Source organism: Vidua chalybeata, chromosome 5, assembly GCF_026979565.1.
Source record: "Vidua chalybeata isolate OUT-0048 chromosome 5, bVidCha1 merged haplotype, whole genome shotgun sequence".
Taxonomy (NCBI): Eukaryota; Metazoa; Chordata; class Aves; order Passeriformes; family Viduidae; genus Vidua; species Vidua chalybeata.
This window is the reverse complement of record NC_071534.1, coordinates 54,401,625-54,429,600: the sequence shown is the minus strand read 5'-3', so window position 1 is coordinate 54,429,600 and position 27,976 is coordinate 54,401,625. Positions and strand designations below refer to the sequence as shown.

At 38.2% G+C, this 27,976-nt stretch overlaps 1 protein-coding gene across 3 annotated transcripts; it reads left to right on the top strand.

Annotated features, from left to right (window-relative positions):
* Positions 1-1,979: 1,979 nt before the first annotated feature.
* Positions 1,980-27,976, top strand: ZBED4 (zinc finger BED-type containing 4). Of its 3 annotated transcripts, none has more exons than XM_053943959.1 (3): positions 1,980-2,121; positions 8,719-8,795; positions 22,679-27,976. In XM_053943959.1, exon 3 carries the CDS (start codon positions 23,081-23,083, stop codon positions 26,597-26,599), a length of 3,519 nt encoding a protein of 1,172 aa, XP_053799934.1. In that variant the 5' UTR covers positions 1,980-2,121; positions 8,719-8,795; positions 22,679-23,080; the 3' UTR covers positions 26,600-27,976. The 3 variants fall into 3 exon arrangements, with proteins under 3 accessions (XP_053799934.1, XP_053799936.1, XP_053799935.1); XM_053943961.1 differs by lacking the exon at positions 1,980-2,121 and adding an exon at positions 2,806-2,851; XM_053943960.1 differs by lacking the exon at positions 1,980-2,121 and adding an exon at positions 4,124-4,222.

Below are 27,976 nucleotides of genomic sequence, written 5' to 3'. Positions count from 1 at the left end.
TAATTTACCGTAAAATTTTCAACTATGAATTGTGAAACTCCCCAAAATCACAGCTGTTAGAAAAGGCAGTTAACAAAGCCACATACTCTGTTATTTAATCTTTCCATATTGTGATAAGCATAACTATGTCACTCCAACTGTTGCAATTTTATAGTTCTCTAAAAGATGCTTTATGGGTGACATATTTCAGTACTAGTAATAACAGTTGTTGCTATCCTCACCGCTGTAATTTCCTGTCAACAGACTGCTGATAGAAACTTGTTAACTAAGCTCTCACACCTCTATTACTGTGTCTAGTTGGCAGATCTAGCCAAGATCAAACTTCATTTTTAAGCAGTTCTATTCATATAACTGTACTTTATAACAGTGGAAACTCAGCAAGTCCAAGTAACTTCACCTCAAACCACTTTGGCCTCAGCCATCAATAGTAATTAAAACATATGCTATATATACAGTACTGTCTGTATATACATATATATACACTGATACAGTTGAACTCTACCAATAAACTGTAAATTAAAAAATAATAAAGAACAAAGGACTGCCTGCACGCAGCATAACAACTATTTTGTTGGGAGTTTGAGTAGTGTATGAATAAAATAAAAAAAAAAAAATTGGCATGAGATTTCCAAAGAAGTATTAACCACAACAGACCATTTACTGTATGTACAAACATACACCTAATATGGCAGAATGTTGAAGAGCTCCACTATTTCAAATCAAAAAGCTATCAACTGATCTCTTCATATACTGCCATATATTCCAACCAAAACACTCTTTACTAAATCTGTTCAAATTACAAAGGAAAAAAAAAAAAAAGAAAATTAACTGATGAAAATAACTCAGATCAAAAAGTAAGGACTTGCTTAAGCACTGTCCCTCTAAATACTGTCTTAATCTAAAATTTAACATTGTTTCTAAACCAGTACTGTTTACAGTAGTCTTAAGCATTTTCTCCTGCTTTCACTCCCAAAGGTAAGCAGCGAGTTATGACGACCAACACTTAAGACAAAGAAAGTGAAATCTATGACTGCCACTGGGAATTTGACAACAAATGTCACAATCACAGCAGATTATATCACACTCAGCTCTCCGGAGAAATTACATACATCAAAAGGACCCAACAAACCACCCTTCTCCACCCTTACCCCACCTGAAAAGCCTGGATCACTCGGCCCATTGATAACCTTAACTAATGTTTCACAATCGGAGAAGAAAATCACCGACCTACAACCGAACACCGGAACTGGAGGAGCTTTATCCAGAACACGACCTTAAGCATATATCTGGCCACTGTTTCCCTGAACCGGCGCAGTGCATTCCCTTCTGCCCTGAACATCCTTCCCTAGGATGCCTGCTCAGGTGAGACTCGAGCGCCACGCCAAGGGTCCCTCCCGAGGCAGACTCAGGACATCAAAACAGTGCTCAGAACCGAACCCACTGTGCGTTAGACCACGTATACCCATCAAGGTGGGTTTAATTGCGGATACGAACAATGAAGGCTAAATTCCTGACAAGGCTAGGGTTGAGCTCGGAACAGCATGTCCGTGCCCGCTCCAGCGGAGTGATGCCCAGGAAAGCCTCTCCGTGGCCGGCCCATGGGGAATGCGAAAGCGCCCGCCCGCGGCCTCCCGGGGAAGGCTCAGCAGAGGCCCTGGAGGTATTCCCAGGCCTGAAGCACCGCAGGAACCGCCTCGACCCCGGCCCGCCGCCCTCAGAGCCACCGCCCTCAGCCGCCCCAGGAACGAAGTAGAGTGCAGCGACCAGCGGCCGCACCCTTGCGGAGAAGGACGGTGCCGGGACGCGGCGCGCCCGGGGCACCGCCGGGACACGGATGCGAAGGGACCCCACACCCCTGAGCACAGCACCCCTGTGCCGCCATTTTGCGGCCCGGCGCGCTGACATGTCGCGCGCCGTGCGTGGCACCGCCCTCCGCGCCTGCGCCCCGCGCCCGCGGCGGCCGAGCCGGGGCAGCTGCTCAGTGCCGCGGCGGCGGCGGAGACAAAGCGCCGGGTAATGAATGGGACGGGCCCGCCCGGCCCTTCCTCTTAACTCCTTCGGGCCCGGCCGGGCGGCGGCAGCGGTGACCTCCGGCTTCCCCCGCGGCGGCCGCCCGGGGAGGTGAGTAGCACTGTTCCGGCACCGGGAGGGCGCCGGGCAGGGCGGTACGTCTCTCTGGTCCCGCACCCCACCCCCTCCCCCTCCGGTGCCCGCCACCGCCGCGTTTGGCCTTAGCGGCCTCGGTGCCTTGTGCGGCCGAGGACCTGCGTCCCGGGCCCGGCGGCGCCTCGTCCCTCCCGGGAACGTTCGCGGGACAGCGCCGCTAGGCCGGGGAGGGGGCGTGTGGCGGCGGGGTAGTGCAGGAAGCCGGGAACCAGGCCCGCGGTGCTGGCTCTATTGTCTGCGGGGCCCCGCAGGGGGCTTGGACGGCCCGGTGGATGGAGGTCGCTGGTGCCTAGGGGTTCGGTGCTGTCCCGGGCCGCCTGGCAGACCCACCGCCCCCCGCCCGAGGAGGGGTGCCGGCCGCGGAGCCGGGTGCGCCTCGAATCCCCCCGGCGTTGTGCGCGGCGCGGGCCGGGCCGGGCCGACGGGACCCGCCGGGGCTGAGCGCCCGGCCCACCTGGCGGGGCCGCAGGAGCCGGGCCCGCGGAGGGAGCGGTGACCATGTGGCCGCTGCCATCCCGACCCAAGATGGCCCAGGCAGCCCCGGCATGGAGAGCCCATCGCCTTCCTCAGGGTGCGAGCCCAGGACCGCGGACCGCCTCGGGTACAGGCTCCCGAGACGGGTGCCGGGACCGGAAAGCCCGGGAAATCCTAAAAAGCGTTTCCCCCCCGAGAAACAGGACACGAGGTAGACAGACGCCCGCTAGCCGCTTCGGCCGCGGTGTAAGCGCCGCGTCTGTGTTTGTGTGCGGTGAAGTTCCAGCCATCCCTGCTGGGCAGAGTCGCTCAAGAATGGTGTCTCAGAAAAGTGCAGAATTTAGCTTTCACGTAGTGCTGTTCTCGTTTTCTCCTTGGGGCGTTGTAATTTTTGCTTAAAAATACGTTTTCTGGATTCTAGATCTACACTGAGACAGCTGCTGATGTTAGAGTGCTTGTGTTAGAATGCTTACTGGAGTTCTCAGGGTTTCTGATACAGTGAAAAAAGTTGTCTGCTGCATATACAGCCTAGGAAAAGTATAAAAACATGTATTATTGTACTGAAATGTTAAAGCATCTTTTGCATTAATGGTGATTCTATTTATCATTGCTAAGTTTAGTAGAGTTAGGCTTTGCAGTGTAGAAACCATTCTCCGTAGTGCTTATGTGTTAGAAGCTGTCCTATCTTGTTTCTGGGGGGGTCCTTTGAGAGATTTCAGTAATTTAGAATGAGCTGTCATGCTACACCTGTAAAACTAAGCAGAGAAAGCTTCTCAAGCACCCATAATATGAATGTACTTTCCAGACTTTGCTTACATGTTGTTGTCTTTATGGCCCACTATACATGTGTATCTGTTTTGCTTTTCAAGAGCATGAGCACAGCACTTTTCTTCTAAAGGTTATCTTTAGTAATGCAGTGTTTCACTTTAAGAGCAGGTATGCATCCTTGGGAGGACATTAGTGGCTTACATACTGGGGGGAATGAAGTCTGGAAGACTTTATCAACTATCCCCAAGATATTACACTGCTACTAAGAAGCCTGTGTTTGTGCAAATACTGGGCAGGGGCATTCTAGTCATTATTCACTATGGAGACTGGTTTTGCAGAAGAAAAAAAATTTGTTCAAAACAATATAAATTCTTTTGTGTACTTTAAGAAATTTGAGTGCTGTCCACTGGGTATAAGACCAACAGGCAAGGTGCTGACAGTTTGTGTACAGTTGGGTTTGTGTCTACTTTGGTACTTTATGTTGCTAGTACCTTGCAGCTTTAACAGATGTTGAGCAATTTATTCCATAGGGGTTCTCCAAAGCAGTCAAATGTAAGAATTGATTGAGAATAAGTAAAATCAAGTATCTAAACTAAGCATCTCAGAGAAGTTTTCTAAACATTAGTACTGTTACATAAAAATAACTCTTTTACTTCTTGTGGTGTAACCCCCCCCATCCTTGTGACTACTCTGCCTTCTTGGAAGCTCCTGGTGAGCCGTGACCAAACCAGCTGAGCGGTGAAACGTCCCTTGACTGTACCAGTTGGGCGGCGAGGCACTCCCTGATAGTACCAGGAGCTCTGGCTTGGTAAAGGTGGGAAACAAAGGATAAGCAATTACCTCTTGTAGCCTTGGTAAACCATTTACTTGGATGTAGCCCGAGTGGAACAGTACCATTGTTACTGCACTTTGGTGAAAAAAGCTTACTAGTTACTGACTTGATTTATGGTCAGGAATGAAGGTTACTGATGGCCAAAGTCAGTCATCTTCTGACCCTATAAACAGTAGTCCTAAGTGATACTGTTTGGGCTTGCCTGGACCACAGCAGCCTGTGCCAGTGCCTCCCAGAGCTCACAAACCCTTAAGTTTGTGGTACTCAAGGACTTGTCAACCCCTCTCCCCCCATCTCCATGTTCCTCAAGATCCAACCACTGCCTGTTGGGAAATGCGAAGGGATTTGACATATTGTAGTGAATTTGAAGGGAATTTTTCATATTAGCCTTTACATATGTAGAAATAGGTCTATGCATCATTTACCTGTGTGTATGTGAATTGATTGTGGTACAAATGTTAGTATTTTGAATCCATAGTTAAGTCATTGTTATAGTTGTTGTGAAAACTACCAAAATGTTAATGTACTCAAGTATTAAGTGCTGCTAAATCCTTCTGCACCCTTATCTTTCCACCCATATCCTTAGCAGTCTTACTGCTTTTGCACTCACAGCTTTTGTGTAAATCATTCCAAATTGCTTCTTATTTGATCTTCCTTTGCATGTTTTAGTCTGTGTAGTAAGTAGTAGAGTGAACCTTGCCATTTAACTCTGCAAAGTTGCATCTTCACGTATCCATATTAAACCCTACTTTTGCCAGTACCTTTGACAGTGTTTCTTTAAGCAGCCAATTCATGACATCTCATTCATGACTGATTCATGACATCTATATAAGGCAAAATTGTAACAGGTACAGCATTCTCAGTGATAATGGAAGAGGCAAAGTATAGAACAGCAGAAAGCTAGACAGGTGATGAACTTACAGTAATGTTTGCTATTTTTTTGTTACTTTGTCTGCACCCTCTCTGTCTACTGCTTCCCCTTACTATGGCTTATTTTATACTGAGACAGTAAATGTCCAGAGCAAGAATCTGTGTTTGCAGAACAGCCAGTGTCACAGGTGGTTAGTGCAGAGGGGGTCTTCTTCAATAAGCATTTACACATCACTAAGACTTATAACAGGGCCTTGGAAAATACAGGACAGCAACAGAATATGTTTTATATGTTTATTTAAAATTGTCCATCCACTAAAGTAGACTATCCTATCAAATTCTTTCAAAATTAGGTATTACAGAAGGAAGTAGCCTTCGAGCCTGCTGAGTCTTTCTGTTTTCTTCTCCCTTTTTTCTTGGAATTTATTCTCTTTGAGTTTTTAGAATTCTAAATACATTAACTTCTGAGAGATTTCTTTTTCCTTTGGGAAAGTTTGAGTTGAAGAATGTAGATGTTGTATTTCCCAACAGCTTGCTGCATTTTATTGCCATTCACAGTGAAGAATATTTTCAAGGGGGTTTGTAAATCCTGTTTTTTTGCAGCTCACTTTTAATTTTGTAAGAGTTTCATCTTCAAAGTGAGCATGTTTTGCTATGGGGTTGCCCCTGTAATGAACACTTAAAATAATCAGCCATATGTAAATAACATGATGATACAGGTATATTGGCTTAGTTTTATATAGAAAAGAATATTATAGATAGTTTAGTGGGGAATTTTGCACCATATAGAGCAGAGTGTTTAACTCATCATGACTGACATATTTTCCTGAAGCAGGTTTGTATTTTAGTAGTATCAACATGAGTTAATGTGATTTACATAATGTTACCTGTTGTAGTGTATACTTCCAAAACAAACTTCACAAAGAAAGATTTCTTATGTGGGAGATGTGCCTTGTTTTCTGCACATCTTTGGCTATGTATTTTGTATTTGTTATTGGTATTCTCAATGTTGGCCAATTTACAACTATGGAATTGTTTCATTTCAGGCAATTAGTGAAAAAATTGAGTTGTTTCAGTGGCCTAATGGTAGCTTTAAAATGAAATCTAGAATTTAAAGCTCTCAGGTCAAGAAGTAAGAAAAACTAAAGCTTTTATCATATTTTTTGGCGTTTTTGTGTGTTTAGTGTGGGGTTTTTTTTGTTTCTTTGTTTGTTTGCTGAAGCAAAGGAACTTCTGTCCTAAATTAGTGTGATACATAGTTTAACCGTGGTAGTATTGGTTTAGGTTTGGGGTTGTAGTTTGGTTTTGGAGTTTTTTTTTTATGATGAGATAGAACTCAGTATGATGGGCTGTTAAAGCAACAACAGGGAAGTAGCTTGGTTTTTAAGGCCCTTCTTTTCATTCAAGTGTGATGATTCAGGATAAATAGTGATTTTTTTTTTTTAATATTCAACAACATATTGGAAGGTGAGGTATGAGTCTTTTCTATAGTCAAAGACTGGCTTTCAGTGGATGTTGACATAAGAAATATTATTATATTACTATAATCTTTATGTAAACTCACAACCTGTGTGCTCTCTTTAGCAATTACTGTGCAGTTGTGTCCTTTCCATCTCTCAGTTCTTTCTCCTTCCTCCTTTGTGTTTAAAACGTATAGGGTTGGACAATCCCTCTCTGAAGGTTTAGAAGGTTACTAGTTTTTTGTTACAGCTGTGTGAAAGGGTGTTGGATTTTTTTCTTTTTGCTTTTTTTTTTTCCTTTACACTGTCTTCTAGTTTGCATTCACTGGTGTCCTATGGATATGTTTTTCCTGTGATCTGTTAAAGTAAGTTTGCAGTGACTGTTTAGATTTTCTGTATATTTAATATAAAAGCCAGTTCTGGGGTATACTCATTAGCTTGAAAATCAAGGCTGAAAATAGGATTTTTAATAGCTGAACATTTTAGCAATACTTTTTTGCAATTATTTGCAAAATACACGGGAAAAGATATTTAATAATGTATTTCTCTCATGTGACAATGATCAAAGAATTTGAGCCTGTTTTACTCCAGATAGGTTAAGTGGCTTTTCAAGAATTATTCTTCTTACCTGTTGCTACATGCTGCCTCTAAAGAAAATAATCTGAGATCCAGCAAAAATTACTTTTCCTTTGTTATTCTTCTCACAAAAATAAGCAATCAAGAAAACCCAAACATTAATTTGAATTGAACAGAATGTTTGGCTGGGCTTGAAACTATAGTCATCTTTAACAAATCAGAGAGGAGGAAAATGGAAATGGAAGGGTTGAGGGGTTCTGGTGTTTTTTAAAGACATCAGGGAGCATAAAGATGCATATTTGTACTTTATTTTGCCTGTAGTCTGATGGCTCTGGCACTTGCAAGGAATGTGGGAGAGCCAGGTTCACTTTCCTGCTTTGCCTGAGGAGCTTAATCCACATCTGAGGAGCGTTCCCTAACTGCTCCACTGAGCACTGTGCCTCTGGTGGGTCTGTCTCTCCTTGGCTGACACCTTCTTCTCTGCATACATTATTTAAATGTTGCTGTAATAGGGATAGCTACAGTATCTCAACAGTCAAATTAGCCAGCACCACAGCTCTGGAGGTGTTTCAATTGCTTAAGAGGCACTATAGGAGTGTTTTAAAGTAAAAAATGTCAGTAAGAGAAGTGATACATAGTTCATTTCATAATGCACACTAAACCAGTCATCAGGTGATCTCCTTCCCAAAGAAAAAACCCGCTATATGTGGGTATATATATGTGTGTGTATATATATATATATATATATATATGTATATATATATATACAGAGAGAGAGAGTGTTAAACGTCTCAGTCTGATTAAGACAAGTAATCACTGCAATATAAGAGAGAATGCCTTGTAGATTATGGATTTTCTAAGGTGGCAAAATGTTTTCTTGGTTTGTTGGGTTGGGTTTTTTTCAGTGTACTGGGGCCTCTGCACTATGGCACTCATATTGATGAGATCAGTGGGACTGGAATTGCAAAACTCAAAAAATGTGTCCTGCAATAGACTGCTTTAGTCTTTTTAGTTGCTAAATCAAAATATGTGATCTAATATGCTCCACTTGCAATTGCTCCTTTCTCATACATGGGGAATGATAATCTTATGTTGATTCTATGCTATTGCATGTTGATGAATACATGTGGTTGGTGCAATGTATAAGCAATATGTTAGCTTAGGAAGAGAAGGTTAACAAGGAGAATGCTGTAGTGCATGGAAAGGTGTCAGCAAGCTCCTTTGAAATCTTGCATGTAAGGAAGACTGTTTCATTCAGCATAAGCATAAAAAACTGGAGCAGTGCTAAAATAAATACAAAAAATTTACTTTTAAATTTTGTTTTAGTGATCATTTGAGGGGTTTTTATTAAGTTTTTAATTTTTATTTTGCTTTGGAGCTCTAGAAGTGAAAACGTCTTTTTTTTTCTTGATAGTTGTGAGGGCTAGAGTTTTGAAAAAAGGTGAGAGTCATGTACGTTCAGCTCCTGGATCTGTCACCTAAAGAGAAATTTGAAACATCCCATGAGTTGCCACTGTGACAGTTAATGTGTTTAAAAAATAATAAAAGTAATTACTTTCTTCTTTTCCTTAGATACAATCATCTCACTAAGTTTGAGTAGCAAGTCTTTAACCTCGAATGAAGCCGCCTGCCTGCTATGGAGCAGATGTGTAAGTTTGTTTGTTTTTCTCAATAAACTAGTGAGCAGCTTGTTTGTTTTGGGTCTTGTATCATTATTTTTATTAATTTAAAGGAAGACAATGGAAAAAGGTAATGAATAATTGTATGCCTGTGCAGTGACTTGTATGGAGCTCAATAGTTTAGCAAGAGATTTGTATGAGTTCCTGAGCCTTAAAAATTAAATTTGGAAGCCTGGATATCTTTAGAGTGGTACAGAAATAGTAACTATTTTATGATTTATGGGGCATCTCTTACTCTGTGGTATCAGTTGGCATATATACATCTTTACCCTGAATTAATACCATTTAAAAAGGTACATAACTTAGATGCTGCATTCCTCATGTACTCAAGTTACAGGTGTCTTAATCGGATTTTATGTCTTCACTGAGCGAGTTAGTTTTAATATTTTTTTCTGGGGTTTTTGTCTGAAAATATTATAACTTTATATATTCTGTTTAAGCTTCTGAATACAGATTTTTCTTGAAACCTGGAATTCCTGAGTAAGATGCCATAGAGAAAAAATTGTTCATATGAAGATAAGCATTTATATGTGGAGTAACAATAAATGTTGTTCTTGTATAGTGTTTCAGAGCTTTGTATTTATTCCTTATCCCATCCCCTCTGTGTCCTGAATAAAGTAGTTCAATTTTTAAGCCATCTGTATTATTGGTTAATATGTTAGCATTGGATGCATGCTAGCAACAGATGGAAAAAATGTTTAAGATGGAGAAAATGTTGCACTTGAAAGTCTTGGTGGGGTCATAGAATCAGAATAAGGAACCTCTAAAGGCCACCTAGTCAAACCCCTTGCCATGAAGAGGGACATCTTCAACTAGACCACATCACTTAGAGCCCCATCCAACCTGGCCTTGAGTGTTGCTGGAGATGGGGCATCTACTGCATCTCTGGAAAACCTGTTCTAGTATTTAACCATCCTCATTGTAAAAAAATCGTTCCTTATATCTAGTTTGACTCTACCTTCTTTTCATTCAAAACCATACCCCTTTTCCTATCATTACAGACCCTACTAAAAAGCTTGTCCCCATCCTTCTTAGAAACTCCTCTTCCTGAAAGGCTAGTCTACAGTCTCGCTGGAGCTTTCTCTTCTGAACAACCCCAACTTTCACAGCCTTTCCCTGTAAGACTGTCGTCTCTGTAGGAAGAGAAAATTAAAAGTATGATTCAGATTCATTCCTTGAAGGAAACTTTTCTTAGGTGACACATACAGAAGATGTGGGAGATTTCGTTACATACTAAATCTGCCTGTGGATTGTTTTTCATCATTCTAAGCAAAAATGAGCTGCTAGTGCTCTCCAAGCACAGAGGAGAGCTGAAGAGCAGGAGAGAGTAGTTGTTGTTTGTACCAGCCTCCCAGGTCAGTTTTAGACCACTGTAAAAAAATCTGACAAAAGGGACAATGTTTTTTTTCCAGAATATCCAGAAGTTCACTCATTAACTGTAGTTAATGCTGTATTCTAATATACTCATCTCAAGGTCACTTTGCATGGCTTCATTATATGATGTCAAGCACTGTAGTATATTATACTTAAAGCGCCTTTCCATTGTGATGCTCAACGTTAAATGCCTTCAGTGAAAATAATCCACTTTAGTACTACCTGTCTAATGAAAATGAGTATCTGGTCTTTGTACCTTCAAGAACTATTTCTTGATTTATAGTCCCATATGAAATAATTGTTGACTGCAAGTTCAGTGTTCTGATAGATCCTTTCTTAATCTGTGATTAAAGCAGCACTCTTGACAGTGGGTACCCTAAAAACAGATACTTATCTAGAACTGCAGTCTCCTGAGAACAAAGATTCTGCTGTCCAGATGTTACCTTTTCTGTTAAAATTTTAAATTTTGGTAGGTCAGAAATGTTACCGGTCTAAGTTCTCTACCATCCACTGTAGGAATTTGTCTTGCAGTCTGTATGATATACAGTAATTTTTATGTGCAGTTTAGATCACTGAAGAAAATCTAGTTCCTGATTAAAGGGATCTAGTGGTGCTAGATGTGCTCTGAGAAGGTGGGAGAGAACAAAGCAGCGTGAGCACTGCTGCCTGTTTATTTCACACCCAACTACTGGCTCCTAGCTCATGACAACTTTCCTCAATATAAGATTTCAGACTGCAAATCCCAGTGCTAAAATGTGGCATAGCTCATGGCAATCATATAATTTTTGTGGTTTTTTACTCTGTGGTTCCCCTTATTTATTCTTCATTAAAGGTGGAAGCATGATAAGCATGATATGGGAGCATATGTACAGATGGGAGGAAAAAAAAACAATTGAAAGACAAGAGTGTAAAACTCATGGGAGGTCGTCGCTTGCTGTGACTTTCATTAATAGCTGCTGAAACAGTGGGAAGAGTGGGTCAGCTTTCAGGGAGTCAAACAGTGTGCGGATTTTGCTGTCAGCAGCAACCTTGCTTTGGTACTGGGAAACGGGAGAAATTGAGGTTCTGTTCATTACCTTTTTTAGTGATGTTGAGTTGTCTTCAGTGGCTTACTGAACTGGAGGGAGACCATAATCCATTTATTACAGGACATACAATGATGCTCATAAAGAACAGGAAGATTCCTCATCCTTTTCTCTAAATACTTTTATTTCCCTTTTCTATTCCTCAGAAATGATTAGGTTTATTAAAATAATTATTAATAATAATAGTAGTCAAGTGAATGGAAAGGGTTATCCATTTCTTTACCTTTTCTTGTACTAATAGTGTTGTGGATCCTGCTCTGAATAGGACACCCATGTAGTTGTACTATGTAAAACTTATTTAAAAAACAAGTTGCATTACATTAATTAAAGCTCATGAACTGCACTGGTTAGAATAAGTACTACAAAAAGCTTTATTCTTAATTTAAAATTTATTGTATTTTTTGCTCCTTGAGCAAAACCTTGTTTGGTCAACTTAAGATCTGTCTATGGCATTAGGATTGTTCTTCTGTAAATAATTTCTTTCGGGAGAAGAAGCTATTAGAAGGAGCTATTTGTCTCCTTGGGGTGGGAGAGTGTCTTTGTACTTCCTGCTAGTGCTCAGTGTGGTGCTGGTGGAAACAGTGTTGGCTTCCCTTAGCTAGGTTGTGTGAGTCAGTTAAGTCTTTGCAAAGTCTCACCTTACCTTGAAGAAGACAAAGAGAATATATCCCTAAAAGAAGTTAAGAGGAGAATACCTCTTGTCATGGAGGCTAGGAACGGGCTGGTTGACAAGTGAATATGGAGGTATGCACGCTCATTTCTCCCTCCCTCTCCCTTGTTCCATGAATAGGAAGGTTTGTTTTGAGAGGAAGAGAGATCTGATCATTGTTTTTTAAACTGGGATTTCAGGTGAAACTGTCAGATGCTACTTATGAATGTACAGTTTACTTAGAAAATACAGAATGACAAAAAATACTTGAAAGGGGCATAAGACATTCACCCCTATTGTGGACATGTACATTATGCCTGCATGTGATATGGAAGCTTGGTTTTAAAGGTTACCTCTTGGTTTTTGTTACAGTTGTTGTAGTCATTGGCTACAACTACACTACTAAGGGTGGTGACACTGAGTGTTTCTGAACTCTACTTACTTTGGAGAGTATTGTGAATATTGTTTTCTGTTTTATTTAGTAGATTTAGTAAAGAGATTATCTTTTCCTTACTTCAAGAAAAATCTAGACACGCTTTTTCAGTTTATTACGTGAGGATGAAAGAATTACTGTTCATACTCTTGAAAATATATTTTTGTGGGTTTGGGGTACTATGAATTGCATTTTCTTTCTAACCTTCCTTTGAGTTCACAAGCATTCCAGGATACAAATGTTTTAATAGAAGCATAGTATTATGTCATGTTACACATGTTACATTATGTATATAAATCATGGAAAACTTCTCACTATTGAAACTATATAAGGACATATAACTAACTGGCATCAATATGAGCACAAAATTGGGTTGATGGGTAGCTATGAAAGATTTTTTAAAACAGACATCTTCAGACTTCATCTAATTAGTATGAAAATAAATACTACTGTATGGTAGTATGTTAGCAGTTTAACACTTCCAAATAGTTCCATTTTATATTAGAAGAAATTATAGTTGTAACAAGTTAATGTAATATATTTTGCAAAGAACTCAGTTTAAGTTCTGTGAGGTCCTTTTTGTACTTTCTACTTACATGGATGTTTTCAGCAAGAGTTCCAAGAAGACTGACTACACAAAACATGGTGTGTCTCTCCTAACTGTTTTTTTTTGTTTGTTTTTCATCATCCTGTCTATTCAGCTTTCTTCTTTACAAGTGCCTCATTTCTTACTGTTTTAAATAATTCTTAAAGTGCTTGAAGTTTCACTCTTACTGGACTTAAAGATAGACATTTAACAAAAATAAAACCCACAAAAGCGTATGGTTTTTATTGTGTTCCAAGCTAGGAAGATCAAGTAGTCAGTAGAAAAACAACTTGTCCTAATCCTATCCCTTTCACTTGGTCAGCTGTGGGCTGTGTGGGAGGAGAAAGAGAAGAGTCTAATGGGCTGTTAAGAGAATTGGTCACTTTGAGAGAAGAGTTGTTAGAGGAGCTTTGCTTTGAATTTTCTGACGCTTTTTGAAAGCAGGCTGCTGTTCTCTAGCATATGGAGTAAATCTTTAGTCTTTTGCCTTTCATTCTTTTCTGACTTACCTATCGTTACTGCTGTTTTGGTTGTGTGCTTTTCCTGTTCCGTGATAATACTGATGCATCTTTCCTACTCTGTTCTTATTTTATCTTCTCCATTTTACCCTTGTGTTGTGTTCCTGCAACCTTCATTCATCTCCTGTCAGCCCCAAATTGTACAGCATGTGATACTAAAAGCAGCTTTGATGTCCTGCTCTAAAAGTGCTCTAAACCAAACAATACATGCTTCAGCTGTGTAAAAAAAAAAAAAAAAAAATCTGTTTTTTTCTTAAGAAAACCAGCTTATTTCTTGTAACGTTAAGATTTTCCCCATCGTATCAGTGTATGATATTTGTTTATCAAAATTATAAAGAATAATATATCTATATAAATGTATAATTTGTTGTAGCAACACTAAACTGATGTGTAAGGCTTGAGAAAATACTGCTTAAAGTTTTAATGAAACTATTGCTTAAAACACTGGCATTTTAACAAATGAAAGATCTGACATGTGGTAGATGTGAACAATAGCTCAGAAACATATCCTGCAAGTATTGCATGTCTGATAATGAGAAGTAACACTTCAACACTTGAGACAGTTTGGATCCTACACAAATGTTGACATGATTTACTTAGTGTGATATATCTGTTTTTTACAAGTAATTTCTTAGTAGAAGCTGGGACAAATTATTAGCATGTGTAGAACCTGGTTTTGTTTTGTTTTGTGTTTGTTTGGTGTTTTTTGTTTTTGTTTTTGGTTTTTTTTTTGTTTGGTTGGTTGTTTTTTTTTTTTTTTTTTTTTGTCCTTCATTACAGTATGCTGCAATGGGAAGTCAGTAAGGGACATGTGAAGGGATATAGCCCCATTTGAGATCTGATCGTATTTTTAGTACACTAAGGAAAAAAAAATAGCAACAATTAAAGGCTTATCAGGTGGTTGTAGGTGTGAATAGTGCTACTAATTCCGGTGGTACATAATGTTATGTGTGGTGGTAATGCAACACACTTCTTTGTTTTTTTACTAAAAGTTGGGAGTGATGTTGTTTTGACCAGGGTTATTATTTTGTTGTTGCAGCTTTATATTTTTATTTTACTTTTAAGATAAATGCTGATAAAAACCGTGTGGAATGAGGATTTCTGTGCTATGGGTTTTAACATGTTTAAGAGTGTTACTTAAGTCTAGGTGGTGGAGGATGATGCTTCAAATAGATATATACTTAATACATTGGCAGATAAGTGATGAAGATTGATTTCTCCAGAAATAAGGTTGAGCTTTGGCTCAGTACCCTGTATCAGACACTTGCTTTATTCTTCTTTATTCTTTATTCTTTATTCTTGCTTTATTCACATACTGTGCAGTGAGCCTGCATCATTGAGTCTGATAAAACGTTTGACTACTGAGCTTGTTTACAAAACCCGGTGAGCCCAGTGGGAGCTTCAAAATTTGTTAAAGAAGCTCTCCTGTTGAGTCACAGGGTGCAGAAAGGACTCTATGCTTTCTAAACTCCTTCTCAGAGAGGAGCCAGGGTGTGGCTGGATCCAGTCTTGCCCCAGACTTTTCAACGGTTTTTGTCTAAAGGATCACAGAGGTGTAATTGAACCTTTATACAACTTTGGCCTGCAGGGTTAAGGATGGCAAACCATATATATTAATATAAATATATAAAATGTATTATGATAATGATTAGATATAAATAATTTACAGAATTATTTGCTACGCAGTACAGGAACTATAACAACTATTATAATATAGTGCACTGTGAAGCAGTTGCATTGAAGAAGTTGTATCAAAGCTGAGAAAACAATTAAGTAGATTGATGTTACTCACCCATAACAATGACCTTGGGCAAATCTCTTTAGCTCAGCCTCAGGGAGTAAGAGGAGTAACCTTGAGGGATGTTACCCATTTAAGGGAGGAATCTCCATACATACACTCCAAGAAGGCTTATGTCAGAAAACCCTGCATTAAAATTTGGGACTGGACTTTTATAATGTAAAGTGACTGATGATGGTCAGATGTTAGGTCCGATGTCTCCAGCTGTCTCAGCTCAGCAGCTTTGGAGAAGTTATCAGTAGTATCCCTTGTTTGTTCGTTTATCCAGGAACAGATCTACCACACCTTCATCTCACTATCAGGATGTTTAGCTTTGGGACTGATGAGTCAGGCTGGTGTGAGCTTTATTCAACACCAAAAGCATCATGATGCTCCCTTCTTCATTTACCACTTGTGGGTTTGCAAATGGCATTGTTCAAGTTGGTTCACAGCATTCCAGGCAGAATTTAGCTACACCACTAAACAGGGGTACCAGAATTAAATGTCAGCCCGATGTAAATAATATACATGCTAACTTGAACATCCTTCTTTCTATCACACTTTAATTAATATGAAATGTATAATATTGTATAATAGGAATGTACCATATTTTAAAAGCATTATCTCAATTATTTTAAGAAGTTTTATGATTGAGGATATGCGAGTGTAAGAACTGAATGAAGAACTGGATCTTCTTTTTTTAAATAAATATACTTTAAAAATATATCTTCATTTCCACTTTGTCCCTGTTCCAAAGTCTTTTTTTATATGATGCTAATTTGGAAATTGTATTGTTTCTCTTCAGTTTTACCATTGTCATGAATTTTTTTCAACCTTTTACACATTGGAGTATGAGCCAGTGTAGTTTTGTGCAGGTGGAGCTGGCATACACACTGTTTTGCAGATGATTTAGGGTTTGAGATGGAGATATTGGTAGAAAGCTGGAGCTTTTAGTTTTGAATCTTTTCTGAGGTTTCAGGGACTATTTGAAAATGATTAGTAAACAGCATCCCATTGACTTTACATGTTTACAGCAACAAGAGAAGAAAACAGCTGTACAAATAAAAACATCTTTCAAGAGTAAGAAGCTAAATTTGAGGAGTTTGAGTTTGTACAATGTTAGGTGTTTTCTGTGTACTGGTTTCATTTTAACTCAATGCTGTCCATTTAACAATAGCCAAATGGCTAAAATTTTCACTTCTGAGCTGTTACCTTCTTGAAGTATTATTACTTTAGAGGGGGTGGGGAAAATAGAAAACATAGAGGAGTCCACTAAATCAGAAAAGTGTAACTTGGCCCTAGCAGATCTGTTTTACTGCTTAAAATAATTTGGGTTCACCATAAAATTATTTGTTGTTTTGTGGGGTAAGAGGCAAGAAAGAGGGGAATATTTACATTTAGTGGCGATTTTTATCTTTTTTGTCTCTGCTTCAGCTAAATTCCTCCATTTGTAAGTAGAGTTGAGTACTCAGAGTGTAATTGTGACTGTTATACCCAGCTTTCTACACTTTGATTTTTTTCTCTGCCTGCAATGACTGAATTAGGCCCCAGCTTACACCATGCCCTGAGTTTTCCAGCAACATGAAGGGACATGAGTGATCTTTATACTTCAGCAAATCAGAAGTCTCTGTGTTGTGTCCTGACAAGCAGCATGAGTGCACTGGCGAGCTCACAGAAGACTATTCTTGTCAGCAAGGAGCAGTGTTCAATTATGGTGGTGCTGTTACCACTCTTCATTCCTTTGAATCCAGATGGAGCATTTGGGGTTGTGAATGTGAGAGGCTGTTTTACAGGTTAGAGAGAAAACTTTTGAAAACCAGTAACTGTTGTGGTTTTACTTAAGTCACCTGAAAGGTAGGTCTTAAAAGTAATGGAATGGTAAAGGTGTCACCTCTTTTCTCTTCCAGCAGTTCTCTACAAATCATGCTTCCCATGAAGTCCAGAACGACTTGTGTCTTCTATTAAGCCTGACTTTCTGTACTTTATTCAAGAATAAACTATTGCATACCTCTAGTTCATGCTTTACATCTGTGCCAATTCCTGTGAGCCTCTGTGAGACTTGAGACTAGGACCCATCTTGTTTCAGTGTGACCGACATGGCAATTTTCATTTCTAATTCTGCATTTTTAGTCATCAGTATCTTGAAAATCTCTATAGTTTCATACAGGTGAGCTAGTACTGATATTTTGTAATAGGAAATTTCTATAGAAAAAAATGCACGGTTTTTAGGTTTCCTTCTTCAAGGGATTTATAACTTTGAAAAGCAGTAAGGTTCATCTGGACTATAAATTTATACTAATAGATTCTGCTGATGTTTTTATGATTTTGGATGTGTATTCTCTGGATTTTTGAGGGGTTTTTTGTGTGCGTGTTTCTGTTTTGTTTGATTGTTTTGCTTTAGCAAATATTCCTTTATTAGCAAAGTATCTGCCATTGCAGTTGAAGCAAATAATTTCTTAAAGTATGTATTTCTTATTGCTTGCTCTTAAGTATTTCTAATGATGCTTCTACATTTCCAAAAATAAACAAGATTAACGCTATTATAAAACTGACATCCGTTTGTGCAAATTACTGTTAATGAGCTTTTATGTACACCTTACTCTCAAAATCTGTCACTACTTTTGATTATTTTTTTCATACTAGTAAATGCTTTTACCTTCACTGTCTTCACATTTCACATCTTTCTTGAAAATACTGTTCTTGCATTCTGCAGGTGTGTGTCTTTGTATTTACATTACATGCTCTTCAATAATGTAATTTTTTTTTGTTTTAAACAATTTTTTCTTGACCATTATTTCCACCAACATTCTGTGATATAATCAAGTTCATGATTATTGACTTACTATTAAATCTAAAATGGTTTAAAGCTTACAGGCCACTCTCTGCTTTACAAAATATAATCAGCTTATGGTTTGGTGTTCTTGCATACTTTTCATACTTCTCCATGTGTTAATGTATGTCTCTGCAATTCTGAGACACCAGTATTTCACTTTTTTCTCCTTCCTTCAGCCGTGATTTCTTCTGGTCATAGCAGTTTGCCGTGACACTCAGGATAAGTGACGTTCTCCAGACATTTCTTGTCAACCACTGTACACTTTCAGTAATCCCATTTTGAATGGAAAATCCTATAAAATGTTCTGTAGGCTTCTTACCACAGCAAACTACTGCTCAGGAGCTAATAGTCCTGAGAAGTGCATTTGAGTAAAAAGTTGTTCTTTAGTTCTGTTTGTTTTCTTTGAAGATTGTTTTGTTGCAAGGTGACTCTGTATCTCATTGTGGAGATTTCAAAAGCATAAATCACTTTGAGCTAACTGCCTATAGCTTTTTGTACCTTTGAAAACATTTTCCTTCTTGCATATCCTGTTTGTTTAGCAGTAGTTCTTAATTTTGAGTAGCTTGGGTCCAAGGGTAAATATGGTCATAATCAAATTCATACTTCATTCTAGGTGACTATAAAATTTTAAAACATCCTTTTTTGTTTCTTATTAAAACAAACTGACTCTTGCATAGAGTTGGCATGGGAGGAGGAGATGAAAAACACACTTCTATTTCTGACCCTTGGTATTCTGGGGACTGTATTCTAAAGAAAGTTTCAGTTGAACATGAAAGGGTATTTGAAGGGAAGGAGCTTGACTTAATTTTACATGATGTAACATCATAACAGAATCAGAGAATGATGGGGGTTGGAAGGGACCTCTGGAGATCATCTACTTCAATTTCCCTGCTAAAGCAGGTTCAGCTGGAGCAGGTTGGACAAGATCTTTGTCCAGTCTGGTTTTGAATATCTCCAAAGGAGACTCCACAACCTCTCTGGGCCGCTTCCAATGCTCTGTCACTGACAAAAGAAAAGTTTTTTATTGTATTCAGATGGTCCCTCCTGTGTTTCAGGTTTGTTCTAGTTAGGTTTCCTCTAACCAGACTGCCTTGCTGATTGCAACCCTCTGAGTGCTGCCATTTGGCCAGTTCTCAAAGCAAAATAATTCTTAGATGTTTGAAAGAAAATGGAAAAAAATACATTCAAAATCTTCTAAGGGGCATTCAGCTTTGGGGATTTCTCAAGAAGTGATTGTCTCCTCTAACCTCAGCTATTTCTGCTCATTTCTAGAAGGTAGCAACAAGGTCAAGAAAAATACATACTATGTAGCCAGAGACCTATAAAAGGTCCATAAAGTGGACAAGATATAAATAATTTTTTCTTGTCTTACATTCAGTCATAAGTACACTAAAATAATGTAACTGACTACAATTTCTTAAGTGCTTTTTAACACTGCTTATAGAATAATAACTCTATTAACATCATGCAGGCATTTTCACAGCTAAGCATAAATATAGAAATAACACAGTTGCAAAGGGAGACTTAGGTTTAATTGCACAAAAGGAGGACAAAAACCACATGAATCAACAATTCAAGCAGTAAAAACTGCAATCAGAAGCCAAGGATACAGAATAATAGAAAAGATTTCTGGTTTTTTGTCCTAGAGAAATGAAGATAATAGGGTCAGAAGCAGATAAGATTGCTTCCCACATTTTTTGGTGGTGGAGAGTATGAATATTAAAAAGACACAATGACAGCAAGGAGACATACAGAAGAAGGACATCTACCACCGTGGTTCCTGCTTCAGAGTCCAAACAGCTCCCTCACCTCTGTACCTCAGCTTCAGTAACTAAGACTGTAAGGACCACAGACATCAGTATTTAACTACATGGCATCAGCTCAGTGGTATTGTGTACTCAAAGCTAATTTAGGATAAGGTGATTAGGGCCTAAGTGTTTGAATATGTAGTGATAATGGCTGATAATGATTAAGAACTTAACCACGGGCAATGTGTTGTTAATGAATGTCAATCTAGTTAAACCTGGTTATAAAGTTTGCAACTGGTGTTATTTATCAGGTTTTCAAATCTTCCCATCACAGCTACTTTAAGCTTCACTGTGTTAAGCAGTAACTGCTTATCAGGACAGGGACACTTGAAGCAGCTCTGTAGATTTTTCTGTTTAAAGCCTAGAACTGGTTTTGCATAGTTGAGAACTTATAGGAATCACAGGATAAAGATATGATTACCTATTTTGAGTCAAAGAAACTGCACACAGCTTCATCAGAACCCAATGGCAGTGGATATATGCATTTATTTTGTGTGAATCTAGCTAGGAATCTGTAATGTCTTCATTGTAGCTTGGCACTCCATGCATAATTTATGTTCTGTAAGCTCAACATCAAGCCACTTGCTTGTGAGCATTTCTATTCTGTGATCTTAAGTCACAACATCTTATTATATTTTCTTGCTTTTCCTGTTTGCAGTACAAGCTCCAAACTCACAGATGAGATCAAAGTAAAGATGAAACAAAAATCCTCTTGAATTGATTGCTATTTTAAAAAGTTGACTGTGTTACACTCTCTCTTGTCCCAGATTCACATACATCCATATCATCAGTGTGTGTGTGATCACTCATTTCTGTTTCATTCAATTTTATATTGAGTCATGTAAATTTAGTCTGGCTGCCAGAATTGTTCTCTGATGTGATTTCACAAGCCAATGGAAAGTCCTGTGTAATGTAAATTTCTTGCAGAAATCTAAGTTTTTTTTTCAAGTGTTGCCCTTCATTGTTCTTCATGCTCAACCCTCATGTCTTTTGGTATCTGAAAACATTTTTTTTTCCCCGGAGAATAAGAAAGAAAGACACAAATACTAAAACTCACTTGGTTTAAAAAGAAAGAAAAGCAGAATTGCTTCCTACCTCTTAGCAAGTTCTGACTGCTCCATCTCCCTTTTCTTAAAATAGCTGCAGCAAGAACATTGCCCTTCCTTTTCCCTGCCCCTTCCCTTGCACTGGAAAAAAAGGAAGTTATCACAATGATAGGCTTTCCATACATCAGAAGTCCACAGAAAGTGAGTGTTTCTAATTTCTTTTGCAAACAAACCTCAGAGAAAAATAAGTTAAAATAGGTTACAAAGCTAATATGACATTGATCTTGATAGAGGGGGGAAACGTCAGTGTGAAAAACAGCCTTTTTAATGTGTTTTGTGGCTGTGGCTAATTTTACCATTGCTGAAATTATAGAATATGCTGATTTGGAAGGGACTCATCAGGATTATCAAGTCCAACTCCTGGCCCTGCACAAGACACCCCAAGAATCATCCCAATTCTGCCTGTGTTTTAGCAACACATAAAAGTTGTTGAACATTTTTAAAATAATTTAAATTTGTGTTTTGGCTTCAGCTGTGGAGAGAGAGTTCCATAAAATGTAGTTTGCAAAAATTGCAATGCATAGTGTAGCATCACCAATGTGGTAGCCAAAATTGTTTGTTATCTTGAATGAAGGCATCAATACCTTCATTAATGACACAGAAGAATAAATGAGAAAGGGTTTGGCAAAATTTAAAATTCTAATATAGTTGCAGTGGAAAAAAAGTGATAAATGCAAATAGCTTCTTCATATTTGTGAGGGACTACTCGGTTCCATTTTTTGAGGCTGCTATTGCCCTTTTGTATGCAACTTTATATGCAACTTCAGAAACCTACTCTTTGTACTGGAATTGGTAGTGAATAATCTTTACTCACAACTGAAATTAGCTGTCTTGCTGTAAATGGGCTTTTTAGTGTAACCTTTGGGCATGTGAGGGACTTGAGCTGGCAGTGCTTCGCAGGGCACCACCATATGCAGCTGTGTGTTTCTTGACTTCTGAGTGATGTTGCTACACTTCTGGAAAACATCTCTGTCTGTATGGCATTTATACAGCTTAGTTGTCCTAAATTAAACATCTCAGTTTTTAATGAAACTCTAAAAGTAGCTTGTTTCTATGGCATGTTGTTGTCTGGCAGTGTTATGGTATGAATACAAATGTGTGACTGTGGTCAGAAGCAGAGTGATTAGTGTGACAATGCTGAACACCCTTACAGAAGTTACTAGTTTTCTTTTTAAAGACTGCTGTCAGTAATGGTGGGCTTTTAATATACAGGACTGTGATACAACATTTGATTTTAAGTACATATTTCTGTGCTAACATAATTAAATGCCTGCTTGTGTTCATATATATCGGTAGATACAGACACCTGTACAGTATATGGGTTTAGATATATATGTGTGTGTGTATGTGCTTTGGTATATGTGTGTGTGCAGTGGTTGAATGATGATGCAGGATGAGGCATAGGTATGTGGAAGCAAATACAGAAGTGATGCTTGGACTCTTTTGGTCAAAGTTGAACCAGAGCTGCATATGTAGATTCATATTTGCCTACAATAAGTGTATTGAGTAAATGTTGGGCTTTTCCCTTTTTTTTTTTTTCAATAATACATTGAATTGTTTTCATCTCAAAGGAGAAAAACCCAAAACATACAGAATACCTAGTGCCTGCTTTCATTTCTCTTTTACTGTAGTTCTTTAATATGCATTAGTCAACTTTGTATTCTGATTTTTTTTTTTTTTGTAGATGGTGTGAAAGAATCTCAGTTGCACAATCAAGATGAACAGAATGGCTTTCTTCAACAAGAAAATAGAACATCCATTTTTTAGGATTATATCTACAACATGAAGCATTTAGCAGTAGCTGTCTTTGAGAACATTCATCTATGACCTGAAATGTCCTGATCCTGGGAAAAAATGGGATTACATTAATTAAGTCTATAATTTTTAAATGCATTTTCATGAGTAATTATATTTGCTTATGCACAACACGGATACAGAATTCATAAACCAGAGATTATTTTAACACATGCACACATCTTGTTTTTCATTCAGTATACAAGATACCTAATTTTAATCAAATTTTAAATAATCTTTTAAATTATCTATATTTATTAATAAATGAGGTCTTGGCAAGAATTTATCATCCATGGACATGAGTAAAGCAGATTCCCCCGGAATGGATGATACTTTTGTATTGGGTAAAATCAATAACTTGAAAGTAGAGCAAGAAGACGACAGCATTAACTGTACTCTAGAAAGAACGGATATAAAGACAGAACAAGATGATTTCAAACATGCGGACAGCAGTGATGAACAGGAAGACAAAGAAAAGAACTTCATTACCAACAATTCTGGCAAATATTTGTCTACAGAAAATGAAGATGATTATGGATCTCTTTTTTCTCAGTATAGTAATACACTGTATGATGTAGCAATGGAAGCTGTGACGCAAAGCCTCCTTTCTAGCAGAAACATAAGCTCCAGAAAAAAGTCACCTGCTTGGAACCATTTTTTTATATCTCCTAGAGATAGCACTAAAGCAATATGTATGTACTGTATGAAAGAATTTAGCAGGGGGAAAAATGAAAAGGACCTGAGTACAAGTTGTCTCATGAGACATGTGAGGAGAGCACATCCCACTGTACTAATTCAAGAAAATGGAACTATGCCAGGTATATCTTCCTTTTCTTCATCTACGTTACTGCTGCCACCTCAGTCTGCAGATGTTGGAGATCTGAGTTCTATGTTATCCCCCATAAAACTGGTCAAGAAAATGGCTTCTAAAATACCATCTCCAGATCAAATAATTGAGGAATCTGTTTCTATTGTTTCTTCTGAAGAAATATCAGATCTCTCAGTTTCTGAAAAGTGCAGCAAAGATGAAGTCATGGTTGGTTCATCTCCACAGCAAGCCAACAACCAATATGATGACAGTGTTGAGAATGTAGCAGAAAAAACAGTTGTAATTCCAAAGAGTGCATCAGGTTCTAGAAGGAGATCTGCTGTCTGGAAACACTTCTATTTGTCACCTCTAGATAATTCTAAAGCTGTTTGCATCCACTGCATGAATGAATTCAGTAGAGGAAAAAATGGAAAAGACCTAGGAACGAGTTGTTTAATAAGACACATGTGGAGAGCCCATCGTTCCATTGTCCTGCAAGAGAATGGGGGTGGTACCAGCATACCACCTCTCTACACTGCACCTCCTACTCTCTTGCCTTCTTTATTACCATCAGAGAGTGATCTGAATTCTATGTCATCTTCTCCTGGAAAACTAATGAAAGAACCAACTTCTGTTTCCTCTTCTCCAGACAGAATCTCTGAGGAGATCCATACTAATCTCACTTCTGGAGATACTCTAGTTGAAGACTCAATGCTGTCATCTTCTGATGATATAGGTGAAGTTTCCTTTGTTTCATCTCCTGAAAAACAGTGTGAGGGATTAGGTCCCCTAATATTTGAACCTACTGCTGTGTTTCAGCAAAATAAAAGGATTATGAAAAGGCTTAAGTCAGAAGTCTGGCACCACTTTTCACTCTCACCTGCAGACAGTCTAAAAGCAGTATGTAGATACTGCAGTTGTATGATAAGTCGTGGTAAGAAAGGAGATGTGGGCACAAGCTGCTTAATGAGACACCTGTATAGACGCCATCCTGATGTAATTGGAAACCAAAAGAGCTTTCTCGACGTGAGTTTGGCAAATTCACCTTATGCCACTTTGGCTTCTGCAGAATGTTCATCCTCAAAGTTGACTGACTTGCCTACAATGGTTACACATGATAATCAAATTATATTTCCTGTTAATAGTAAGAAGACCTCAAAACTGTGGAATCACTTTTCAATTTGTTCTGCAGATTCAACTAAAGTAATATGTACACACTGTGGACGTATAATAAGTAGGGGGAAAAAGCCAACAAACCTAGGCACAAGTTGCCTTCTAAGACATTTGCAGCGGTTTCATAACAATGTATTGAAAACTGATGTCCCAGAGACAGTATTATCCTCATCTACGGATAATCACATGCCACTCCGCACAGAATTACTAGGATCTTCAAATTTTGACGAAACCAATGACAAGTTTTGTGACTCTCATCCAGTTGCCAAAAAAATTACAAGTCTTGTAGCCGAAATGATTGCACTTGATCTTCAGCCATATTCTTTTGTAGACAACATTGGCTTTAACAGGCTGCTTGAATATTTGCAACCTCAGTATTCTTTACCTTCTCCATCTTACTTTTCTAGGACAGCAATTCCAGATATGTATGATAATGTAAAACAAATAATTATTTCACATCTTAAAGAAGCCGAAAGTGGAGTGATCCATTTTACATCTGGAATATGGATGAGCAACCAAACACGAGAATATCTAACCCTGACCGCTCACTGGGTAACATTTGAGTCTTCATTTCGACCACAGTGTGAGGATTACCATTGTTCAGCATTATTAAATGTATCACAGATTGATTGTGACTACAATGGAATCAGTATTCAAAAGCAGCTAGAATACTGGTGGGAAACGTGGATTACTTCCATTGGACTTCAGATTGGGATTACTGTTACTGATAATCAGAGCATAGAGAAAACTTTAAATGAAGGTGATCATTCAAGTGTACAATGTTTTAGTCACACTGTTAATGTAATTGTAAATGAGGCTATTAAAAGCCAGAGAATGGTTCAGAATTTGCTTAGTATTGCAAGGAAGATCTGTGAACGCGTTCATCGGTCAGCAAAAGCAAAAGAGAAGTTAGCTGAGTTGCAAAAAGAGTATGAGTTGCCTCAGCATCAGCTAATACAAGATGTTCCATCCAAGTGGAATACATCATTTCATATGCTTGAACGTCTTATTGAACAGAAAAGAGCAATTGATGAAATGTCAATAGAGTGCAGCTTTCGGGAGCTAATAAGTTGTGATCAGTGGGAAGTCATGCAGTCAGTGTGTCACGCTCTCAAACCTTTTGAAGCTGCTAGTAGGGAGATGAGTACACACATGTCTACTCTAAGCCAAGTGATTCCAATGATTCATATACTTAACAGGAAAATAGAAATGCTATTTGAGGAAACTATGGGCATAGATACTATGCTGAAATCTTTGAAAGAAGCTATGGTGAGTAGATTGTCCTCCACGCTTCATGATCCAAGGTACATTTTTGCTACACTTCTGGATCCCCGGTATAAAACATCATTATTTACAGAAGAGGAGGCTGAACAATATAAACAAGACTTAATCAGGGAGCTGGAAATAATGAGTTCTACCTCAGATGATGATAAACCTGTTTCCAATGGATGTGATATAGGTTCACCATCTACAAATTCTTATGGGGAAGATAATCTCTGGTCACTCATGGGTGACATGAAGAAAACAAAAGATCTGAAAGAGAGAGCAAAGTTACCAGAGGAAATGGTGCTTTCTTACTTGGAGGAAGAAGTGCTTGAGCATAACTGTGATCCTCTAACTTACTGGAACTTTAAGAAGTCATCTTGGCCAGTACTGTCAAAATTGGCTGTCAGGTTCTTGGGTTGTCCACCAAGCATTGTTCCTTCAGAGAGATTGTTCAATACATCCAATGAAAGCAACAGCTTTAGTCAGTCAAGGTTAATGATTGAACACTTTGAAAAGCTTATCTTTTTGAAAGTGAATCTTCCTTTAATATACTTCCAGTATTGAAACTAATGAACAAACTACTAGACTAAATGTATTGTTGCTCACTGGATATTAACTATCTATAACTTGGATTTTCAAATTGCTCCAGTAGGGGCCATGTATGACATCTAATCAGTGACTATAATTCCAAATTTTAGATTCATTTTTTTCAGCTTTCAATATGTCTACATGTGCCTTATTCATAGTACTTCAGGCCAGATATTGTATATATGTTTTTTAAAATTTCACACTAGAGATAGCCTGTCTCGTCAAATTATACAAAATTATGTAGGTTTTAATCCATAATTGTAAATGAACTTTAAAAAGCTCAGTCATTTGTTTTAATAGAACGGAAAAAAAAAAAAAAAAGATGTAAACAGTTCTATTCTGTAGTTTTTTATTCAATTATTATGTAAAAACCATAAACCAGGTACTGTATTTTAGTTGAACATTGCTTTAATTGCAAGAAAACAGGTTTTGTAGTTGTCAAAAGAAAGCTGTACGTGAAAGATGGGGTTCAAGCTGTCTTTTTATCATATGGTGTTTTTAACTGCAAGCCCTAAAGTACTTAAAGGATTAAGAAGAGTTACTGAGGAAGATGTGTTTACAGGAGACTGTTGACTTAATATCTGAAAATAAATCTTAAATTTAACATGAGATGGAATGTCACTTTTACAGCAATCAGTAGTAAAACTTCCCATTCTGGGTTCTCAGAATTTACATTTTCAGGCTTTACATTTTAAGTGAATTACAGAAATATTCTGGGTATTTATAAAAGGTCTTTGGAAGTTCTCTCAAAGTTTGTGAATTAATGCTTGTTATTTAATGCTGTATACAAAAAAGGCAAGAAACTTACCAAGAAGACTCTAATGTCATTCTGAAGCCTTTTGTAATCTTTAGTGCATCAAAACTATAAGGTCCCTATTGTAAAAATTGAGCCCTTACTCCTAATGTAATTTCAATTGTGTAGAACAGCCTTTCTTAAAGCTCCTAGTACAGAAATAACTGATCTTCTGGTTTTCAGTAATAGCCTTATGGATATGGTGCACTGCTTAGAACTTTATGTAGTAGGGTTGATTCCGAACTGTTGGTGTCCATCAGGCAAATGGGATATAAAGCCTTTAAAGCGTCAAATAAGATGGAAAAATTAGCCAGCATCTTAATTTGAAAGGAACATTCTCCTTAGTTTAACTCTAGAAAGATTTATCTTTTAATTTCAGTTTTCATTGAATACATTTTTGGGAAACAAGTCATCATTTGCCTATGACCTTTTAGAAAAGTTATAGCTTTGTTAAAATACTCTACCTATGCCTAATCTAATTTTGCATTTACTATGTTTTAGTGTATTTATAAATGGTGAACTCAGTTTCTGAAATTAAACATTTTATTTGCAATTTTCCA

What these genes read in the sequence shown, in the direction of transcription:
- ZBED4 (XM_053943959.1), top strand. Translation starts at nt 23,081, where the DNA reads ATGGACATGAGTAAAGCAGATTCCCCCGGAATGGATGATACTTTTGTA.